Source organism: Setaria italica, chromosome II (assembly GCF_000263155.2).
Source record: "Setaria italica strain Yugu1 chromosome II, Setaria_italica_v2.0, whole genome shotgun sequence".
In the NCBI taxonomy this organism is placed as follows: domain Eukaryota; kingdom Viridiplantae; phylum Streptophyta; class Magnoliopsida; order Poales; family Poaceae; genus Setaria; species Setaria italica.
Window position 1 is genome coordinate 12697487 of NC_028451.1, and position 9753 is coordinate 12707239.

A 9753-nucleotide genomic window follows, 5' to 3' on the forward strand; every position below is an offset into this window, starting at 1 on the left:
ATATGCACAAGACTGTCATGAACTGGGACTCAATCAGATTAGTATATGGTCGAGGCCATGCAACCGGTGATGCAGCAAAGACCCCAGTTGATGGTGCAAAAGAGATGAGTAACAAGGAAGATGGTACCAGCAAAGAGCTTACTTCATCATCAACTTCCGCAAGCTTAAAGAGGCAGCATGTAGAGCTGTAATTCTTGTTTCAGGATGTGTCATTGTTGCTGTTTTGAGCGTGTGTTGCTGTCATTTTGAGCGTGTATGTGTGGTGTTGTGTTTCCCATGTGCAGGCAGACAGATGAGAGGCGAGAAAATTTAGAGAGGGGAGAGAGCTTGCCTGTGTACAGAAGCAAATTCTATGTTTGAAGACACCCAAACAACATTTAGAATTCAATTCTAGGAAAAAGATTCTATGTTTACCCAAACAGAAAAATTCATTTGAAATAGATTCCAAGCAATTCATTTCCTGTTGAATCCAATTGCCAGAATCTAATTCATTGAATAAGTTTCAATTCTAGGGATCCAAACAGGCATAATAGATAGCTTGTATCTGAGATCGCAGTAGTTTTATCTCAGATGGTCATGCTGCTTGTATAGCTTTTTCAGATCTGCTTTATGATGCCCGTATGCAATATATAGGTTGGATACGTGAGAGATTAGACCGAGCCATCAATTACTTTGCTTCCATGTGCCATAAACTACAGTTACAGATACATCAGTTCAACAATCTCAACCACAACAAGGTTCTAATACATTACAGTACATAGACTCAGGATAATTGAAAGATACTCAAACACATCACATGGCTATCACATGGCTAGTTAAGTGGTTCAGCCTAATATTATTATTACATAAATAAATGAGAAAACCATGATTTCAGTTTATGTGTTTCAACCTAATATTATCCGGGCACAGAGGAGCAAAGCACAGTTCAAGGTTAAGTGAGGTTCACACATGTTGCAGCGGTAGCCTCGTTTTCATCATCCACCTCTTCTCGGATATGCTGAAAAGGTTGCAAACAAATTATTAGTAGAGAAACTTTAATCGGTTGCGAGAGACGAGGCAACAACTTTTACTCAGAAATAAAAGACTTACATTTTGATCAAGACAACCACAACACTAGAGAAGCTTCACACAGTTTTCAACTGTATCATTGATGCCATCATCGTTGTTCACAATGGCATGCTGAGAGAGATGCAAAGAAATTCTCAATAAAGAAACTTTTTAAGGAAACCAATTTTAATGGACAATAAACGACTTACATTAGCCACAAGCCACTCTTTCAAGAACTCAATGACAGTTTCAGTAGCGACAGCCTGATGATACTGACTCACAGTTCCTAGAAACACACCAATAGCACCACCAGTATCATGACATATAAGAGGGCTTCCTGAGGTACCTCTCATGCCATGGCAGCCGTGATTAACCAATAACATTTTACCCTGATTCACCGTTGGTCCTCTTTGAAAGAAAAAGGAGAGGGGAAGAGAGCGGGAACGAAAAATGTTAGTAGAATAAAATAGTGTGAAGCTTAAAGAAACTGGACAAATTCTAAAACTGCAAAACTTACAGAATAGTTCCAGCAACAGCTGAAGGCATAGTAGGAAGAAGATTCCTTTCACCTAACTCCTTTGCCAAGGCATTAGCCGGATGATAATATCCAACCAAAACAACAATGGTTTCAGGAGGCTTATCAATTGCAGAAGAAAGTCTCACAACAGGAAAATAGTTCACATTTGGCACCACAACACTAAGTAACGCAAGGTCCCTCTTATTGTCAATGTGTAGGATCGTAGCTTCAGACTCCGTAGTTGACCCAAATAATCTCACCTTTAGAATCTCAGGGTTAGTTGAGACTCCTACTATGCTGCTTATGACATGCGCGCACGTTATCACCATCAATGTTCTTTTATCCTGTTTTTTCCCAATGATAAAACCAGATGCAACAAACACAGTGTGTTTTTTTTCCCTTCGTCCACTTCCCTTTATTTTTTGTTCTACAATCATCACAATAGCTTCACTGTGACGGTCAAGTTGGGCATCAGTAGCGATTTTCATCGGATCCGGTGGAGGAGGGCCATGTCCAATATGATCCGGAGGAGGGTCATGTCCCACGTTCATGCTGGTGACACTGATAAATTGAAACAAAAAGGATGAAAATTATCACCGAAGCTTAAAGCTCAAGAGTAACAATGAAAACATAGGCTAACAGCGTCCGGGGAGCAATAAAAATACACCGCTGGCCCTACCTATATATCTTCGCCGTTTCAATCTTTCGTTTATTTATATGTTGCTGATCGCGGTCACCGTAGCATGAATACAGTGCCGCTTCGGCCCCGTCACTCAGCCACCATCAGGGAATCAGGGACGTGCCAGGCTACTGCCCAGCAAGCGACTCCCGACGATTGAAAATTCTCAAGACGTAGACAGCAGGAACGGGGAAGAAAAGGTGGCGGCGACGCACACGGAATGCGAAGATGTCGTTTTGTTTAGATGTTCTCTTGTTACTCTCCGTATATGGGCCGCACAGGCACACTGTTTGGGGGCCGGTTGGGCCTCCGTTTTCACTCACACGATTTAGAGCAGTCCGGCCGGTTCGGATCACAAGTTTTTTATATCAAAACGCAAGATCTAGAAGTTAAACACCACATAAATCCGAGCTAACATAAATTAGTTTTGGGCCCACGATCGTTAACATGATTACACACGAATATTCTTTTTCAGCAATCCAAATAACTTAATCTATAATATCAGGTCTTTAGAAACTAAACAATCCAAAATGCACTTAATTACGTAAAAAATCCTAACCAGATCTGTTTCAACAATCGTTTCAAAAAGAAATGAAAAGAAGCAAAAAAATCTACTGAACCTAGCACCTACAACGGGTAGGAGAGAGACTCCTCTCCGCTCGCGCCGAGGGCGAGGAGGTTTTATGGTAGGGAGGTGGAGAGGGGAGGCCGGAGGAAACTAAGCAGAACATGGCAGAACGCAACAGAAGAAGTCTTCTTCAACCTCCAGCTACGCTACGCCATGGTAAAAAGGTGCATGGTGTGGAACGTTCAAACTCCTGCGAGAGCAAGGCAAACGCTATAGACCTAGGATTCTACGGCGCACAACCCTGACCAGGCCGGCGCCGACAGAGAGAGATTAGAGCGTAGGAGGAGATCTATTACCTTCGCCAGAGACGGGTCAAGTACAGTCGTCCGCGACGCGACGGAGAAGCACCCACCGCCGGCGAGGAACAAAATGCCTCCCTTCTCTCTCTCGCTGTGTGTGTGGACCGATGGGATAAGGATTGGAGGAGGGTAGAAAGGTGGCCGGAGTAATAATGGCTCACGAGAAGCCACACAGCACTGTGTCAGGGCCAGCACTGTTCCACCAGCACCGCCATGAACGACGCCGCCCCGTCCTTTTTTTCCTCTTTGGGGAAGAAGGAATCTGCACGGTAGGCCAGTGGGACCACCAGTCAGAGAGAGAAGCGAGAGACAAAAAATGAAATTGAGCATCTTCACTTCAAGGAGGCACGTGACTGGGTAGAGCCGAACGAGCCTACGTGCCGGGCTCGAGCTCGATTCGAACTAGTGTGCATTCCTAGGTGCCTTAAGCTTAGCTCAATCGAAAGCTCGTCAAAGCTTGACTCGAGGCACGGCTTGGGATGGATGCGTATGTGTGGAAATTTCGAATTATCCGTATTCGTATAAGAAAAAAATGCTAATATGGTATTCAAATGGATATATGATTTTGAATATTTTTCTCTATCTGGTTCTATATTCCAATTCGACAAAACTATAGAATATCATACACTCTCCTTATACATCAAGAATAAAGTACCTGATGAAACCATCTAAAACTTATTTTACTAGCAAAGTGCCCGTGCGTTGCTACGGTAAAAAATTTATTCTACCACTAAAATTTATTACACTTGTCGGATGTCTACATGTTTGCTAGAAATACCAACAAAATTTTAGCTTATTATATTTTCTTAAACTAAAATACTCATTAAATTTCTACCTTTTTTATTTAAGCAAAAGAGTTGCTTGAGAAAAATAAATAGGTATGGTACAACCGTACAACCATAACGTGACCACATTTTCAATTGTATTTGGATTCGTTTCTACCATATCTTTTTTTCCTTCGGTTCCCATAACAACTACATTCAACATTTAACAATTTGAATTCCTAAGTTTAAGAAGTTTTTTAGTGGCTACTGGTTACCACGCATCAATTCTAACATCCAAGAGCCAAAATATATCACATTCACATTTAAGCAATACTTGAAAAAACAACTTGTTCCAACGCAAGGCGTTCCGTGGTTGTCTCATGTGCACTAACCACTTGCGTGCAGGTGGTGCCGGAGGCCAAGCTCGACGTGCGAGACCGGCGAGGAGTGGCATCACTAGTAGAGAAACGACTTTCCATCCACCCCCTTTTGTCCCGGTTTAAAGTTGGCCCGGGATAAAAGGTTCACCAACCGGGACTAAAACTCAGTCACTGGTGGGAGGCTCACCAACCGGAACCTTTTATCCCGGTTGCAAAGGCTAATGGGAAAAAAAGACTCTGAGAGGCCTTTTATCCCGGTTTGAAACACCAACCGGGATAAAAGACCCCCCTTTTATCCCGGTTGGTAACACCAACCGAGATAAAAGGGTCAAGAGCCTTTTATCCCGGTTGGAAACACCAACCGGGATAAAAGACCCCCTTTTATCCCGGTTGGTGTTTCAAACCGGGATAAAAGGACCCCCACGAGGTGACTGGAAGGTGACTGGAAGGGAATTAAATCGTGGGGGACCCTTTTATCCCGGTTGGAAACACCAACCGGGATAAAAGACCGGGATAAAAGGGTCCCCCACGAGTTAATACAAAAGGATAGTATCCCCTACATAGTCGGATGTGGTGTGTAGGTGGGATGGTAAGGAAGCTACGCGCGAGGCTGGAGGTTGTGGGTTCGAATCCCACGAACCGCGCACGCGCATATTTCGCGTGAAAAATCGCGTGACTTGTGACTTGGGACGTGCGCGTGTGTGGGGGCCTGCCTGGGAGCTCGGGAATTTTTTTTTTTTTGCAGCGTCGGCGCTCTCAACCCTTTTATCCCGGTTGGTGTTACCAACCGGGATAAAAGGGGGTCTTTTGTCCCGGTTGAGTGACCCGGGATAAAAGACCCCCCCCCTTTGTCCCGGATGGTTTATCCCGGATGCGTTTTCGAGATAAAAGCACCCTACCAACCGGGATTAAAGCTCACTTCTCTACCAGTGCATGCACGACGAGGGGGTCTTTTGTCCCGGTTGAGTGACCCGGGATAAAAGACCCCCCCCTTTGTCCCGGATGGTTTATCCCGGATGCGTTTTCGAGATAAAAGCACCCTACCAACCGGGATTAAAGCTCACTTCTCTACCAGTGCATGCACGACGAGGGGCGTGGACGCGTGCGCGGGAACTGGCGGCTGGCCATTCTCGAGGCCAATGTCTTCCTCCTCGTCGACCTGTTCGCCACAGCGACCGCGACACGCACCCAACCATCACCGCCGCATGGGAAGCCATGGCCGCCTCATCGCGGGGCACCAGTTGCGTGAGCTGCGTTGCCAGGCCGTGCAAGCACGAACGCCATGCGTATAATTAGCTTCTGGTGGAATACAATTCTTGACTGGACTGCAATGTTCTCATTCCTCGTTCTTTTTCCTTCTAGATAAGAGAGTATCTAGTCCCGTTATATTCAGTTCAGTATAAGAAAGCTTTGCTTCATTGATCCAAACCGATTTATTAACATTCCAAGACGGCATCTATTTGCGGAAAAAGCAGCAGATATTTTTCTTTTGATGCCTAAAATCACTTCTTGGAATTACATGCTAGAGTCTGGACATAATGTACACAAGCAGCTTTCGCTGCTACCATGCTGCTCCTTTGAGCACAGTGCCATTAGACAGGAATGCTACTGTTATCAACGAGCAGTTTATCCCCTAGCTTGCACAAAGAATAATGCAACCGAAGCAAAGTCTTTGCGAACAAATCAAAACTATGCACAACAACAATCGTTGCCGTAATTGCCTGATAATACAAGAATGTTCTTCTACATAGTTGAAACGAGAGAATGGTGTGATCAGCTTATAAACATGCTACTGACAGAAGTGAAGCCAAATGGCGATGCTGAAGAAAGACGGCAGCATATAACCAACAGTTTGTCAAATGGGAATTCATCTGGGACCCCTTCTTTTGAAAAAGAAACTCATCTGAAACTACGTTGCGGAATGTGGACTGGACAAACTGCAAAGGAAACAACAATATAAGTGGTAGAAATTTCCAGAACAGAGTTAATTGAAAAGGATATTGATGAATGGGACATTACTTTCAGATAGGTTAGAGGAGCATTTTCGTGCAAAGATTTCTCTATGGTCCAAAGCGTAATTGGATAGTAAGATTTTTTTCCAAGTTCTCCCCCCTGCAAATCAGAGACAAAGACCATGTCGTTAGCAGCCTTAAGGGAAAATGACAAGCAGAATTAAGTAAGCAAAGCAGTAAAAAGATGCCTCCATTTTCTCAGTTACATCAGAGTGATGATCAATTTATTTATGCAAAGAGAATCATCCCGTGGCCCTCTACAATGAGCTCAACTGGAAGGCAAGCGCAATTTATGCAAACTTTGCAAGAATGTCAGATCACCAGATGAATTAACATAATGGCATCTCACAATTAGTTGAAATGCAAAGCAAATCATGAACTACTACTCAGATTTCTTTTCCTTCATTTAAAGGGAAATGGAACTCTGAATTAATCTTCCAGACTCTCTGAGGTAAAACATCGAACAGGGAATACGCACAGCGGTTATGGTTGCCAAGCAAGCCCCAACCTTGCGATAGATACGCCCCAGTCCCTTCCCCATCAATCCATTACGAGCACAACTCACCTCCAGAAGAATTCGAGCCCTCCGGTAGTAGCCGAGCCCCGCCCACATCTCGTTCATCTCCTGCGGCAAGCATCAAACCACAGCCACGAATCAAGAACACGACTATCATTTACCCCCAACAACATTTTTGGGTCAAAGATCGAATCTTCCCCACAAATCGAAAGCCTTTTTCTTCTCTGCCCCGATGCATCAAGTATTGCTCACCTCCTGCGTGGTGGCGGCGAGGCTCCGCACGGTGGGCCACCGCGCCATCCACCGGTCGTAGTAGCCGCCGCCGACGCACGACGGGCACCCGCATCTGCTGCAGCATCACCTCCAACATCTCGCCGCCGCTGGCGCGTCACCACGAGAGGTCGCGCCGGTGCACGTCGTACCACCGCAGTAGCTGTGCGCGCCAACCATGCGTGCTCTCCCAGCCGCAGGATCTGGCGTAGGAAGGCAGGAAGAGGAGGGGCTGCCGGCTGTCCACGCACCCCGCCGTTGCCGCCGTCGTTGGCGCGTGCGCTCGCACGCGGTCTCCCACCCTCGGGCATGCCGCTCACCGCCGTCGGCGCTGCATCCGACCCCACCACCGCCGGCTCCCGCGAACACAGTAAATCCTTCTCCCTACTCCCCATCCATGGCACCGCGGTCGAAGCGGAGGCGACATCTCGCCGCCAATCTGGGCGCCGCCGGCATTGACCCCGCCCGATTCGGCCCGGACCGTTGTTCGGCGGGGGCGCGGGGCGCGGGGAGGACCGGGGCGCGCAGGGAGGCGTGCGGCGGCGTGCGGCCAGGAGGAGCGGCGGCTCGCGCCCAATCCCCCTCCCCTATCTGTTTTATAAGCTTTTTCCCGTTTAACCCCCTCCCTTCCCTCCTTTTTCCACCCGAGCCATTCCTCTCTTTAGAATATGGACTGCGGGTTGATTCCTTGAAAGTTGAGGGACTTTTTTGCAAAATGACCACGACGTACGAAAACCCGGACAGAAACCTTACTTGCTTTAATAATAGGTATAGATGACTAATTTATGATTAGAAATGATGTTAATTTTAATATTGTTAATTAAATAAACATGTACACCATGTAAACTATTAAAAAATATCTATATAACAAATGAATAATTATGTTAATTTAATATTACTAGCAAGATGCCCGTGCGTTGCTACGGTGAAACGATATTGCTTAGCGCGCGACATTTTTATCATGTTGTGTAACTATTAGACTTTTCATACATGCAGCGGTGGATCCACCGTACAACGAGTGAGGGCACAGGCCGTTCCTCAAATTCTTGCATTTTTTCAGTGTAGCAAGCACTGTAGGTCGTCACGTGTTAGGTCCACCCTGCATACATGTTTTGTTATTTTTCAAGCCAATAAATGATCCCTAACGTTTGGAAATTAAATATGCACCTAGAAATTAAAAAAATCTTAATACTACGTATGGATACATGTGATTTAATTTTGTGAAGTTCAATTCATTTGAATAACTCTCGCTCAATGCATCACACCGTGAGAGCTACCTCACTCATCTCCCATCAACTAATGGAAAAACTTGCACAATTATAGGGTTTCAGAACTTCCGATAAACTAAATAGTTAAGCAACTCCGTCAAACTCACCCTTTGCCTGCTCAATTGCTCCGCTTGGATAACTCACTATCGTATCCGTGTGCACGTGCGGCCGTCGTGGCTTGTCCATAACAGCATCCCGAACGTGGAACGACAGACAGTGCCTTCCACGCTGCCTCCTCCATCTCCCTTCATCGCCATCTCGGTCGCGTTGGTTCCTGTGGCAGATTCAGATCAAGGAGTTGGAAGGGTTGGGAGAGGGTCAAGAGACCATTCAAACTATACTTATCGGCCGATGAGCGGGCTATCGGATCGGCGCTGGTACAAGAGTTCGAAGGAAAAGAACGGATGATATATTATGTCAACTAAAGACTCCTGGACACCGAAACAAGATATTCCTCGGTGGAGCGGTTGTGCCTATGTCTGTATTTCTCATGTACCAAACTCAGGCACTACCTGTTATCGGCAGAATGCATAGTCGTGTGCAAAGATGACGTAGTAAAGTACATGCTATCGTTGCCGATTTTGAAAGGACGAATTGGAAAGTGGATCCTGGCTCTGTCAGAGTTTGACCTAAGGTATGAATCGGCCAAAGCTGTTAAAGGTCAAGTCATGGCCGATTTTGTAGCTCAGCATTGTGGACCGGAAGTCGTTTTCATTGAACCAGTTCCATGGACTCTATACTTCGATGGTTCTTCGTGTGTGGCCGGGTTAGGAATCAGCATCGTCCTCATATTGCCTCGGGGGGCAAGTTATGACTTCTCTCTGCCGATAGAAGCATCCGCGACCAATAATCAGGAAGAATACCGAGCCATCCTAAAAGGCATTCAATTATTGAGAGAGATCAAAGCCGACGCTGTGGAAATTTTTGGGGATTCCATGCTCATCATAGACCAGTTAATAGGGAGATCTGAATATAAAGATGAAGTCTTAAGGATTTACTACGAAGATTGCCTCCAACTTTTAAAAGAATTCAAATCCACGATTATTGAGCATATTCCCAGAAACTATAATGAAGAGGCCAATAGGCTTGCCCAACACGCGTCCGGGTATCAGTCGATTCAAGGTGCCATGATTCTGGAACTCGTGGTCGACGATTGGCAAAAGGAAATCACCGATTACTTGAAGGATCCGTCCAAGAAAGTGGATCGGCAAGTGCGTTTTCAAGCCACAAAGTATGTACTGCTCGAAGATGATTTGTTTTACCGAACGATTGATGGAATTCTGCTCAGATGCCTGGGAACGGAAGAAGCAAAGATCTTGATGGGAGAAATCCATGAGGGCATGTGCGGAGCTCACCAATCGGCTCATAAAAT

The 9753-nt window shown here is 45.8% G+C and overlaps 1 protein-coding gene and 1 long non-coding RNA gene across 2 annotated transcripts; both read right to left on the reverse strand.

The window, feature by feature from the left end:
* Positions 1-650: 650 nt before the first annotated feature.
* On the reverse strand, positions 651-3298 carry LOC101779407. Its single transcript, XR_214611.2, has 5 exons — positions 3168-3298; positions 1565-2125; positions 1257-1455; positions 1090-1179; positions 651-997 (listed from the first exon to the last, which is right to left on the reverse strand). It is a non-coding gene; the product is annotated as an uncharacterized LOC101779407 (long non-coding RNA).
* Positions 3299-5801: 2503 nt separating this feature from the next.
* LOC101779654 lies at positions 5802-7671 on the reverse strand. The gene is made up of 4 exons (XM_004956037.3): positions 7096-7671; positions 6892-6951; positions 6334-6426; positions 5802-6251 (listed from the first exon to the last, which is right to left on the reverse strand). Exons 1-4 carry the CDS (start codon positions 7141-7143, stop codon positions 6093-6095), a joined length of 360 nt encoding a protein of 119 aa, XP_004956094.1. The 5' UTR covers positions 7144-7671; the 3' UTR covers positions 5802-6092.
* Positions 7672-9753: the final 2082 nt, after the last annotated feature.

Coding starts and splice junctions, on each gene's coding strand:
- LOC101779654 (XM_004956037.3), bottom strand. CDS start 7,143: ATGGCGCGGTGGCCCACCGTGCGGAGCCTCGCCGCCACCACGCAGGAG. Junction 6,427..6,891: donor GGGCTCGAATTCTTCTGGAG/GTGAGTTGTGCT, acceptor TCTGATTTGCAG/GGGGGAGAACTTGGAAAAAA. Junction 6,252..6,333: donor CTCCTCTAACCTATCTGAAA/GTAATGTCCCAT, acceptor TTTCCTTTGCAG/TTTGTCCAGTCCACATTCCG.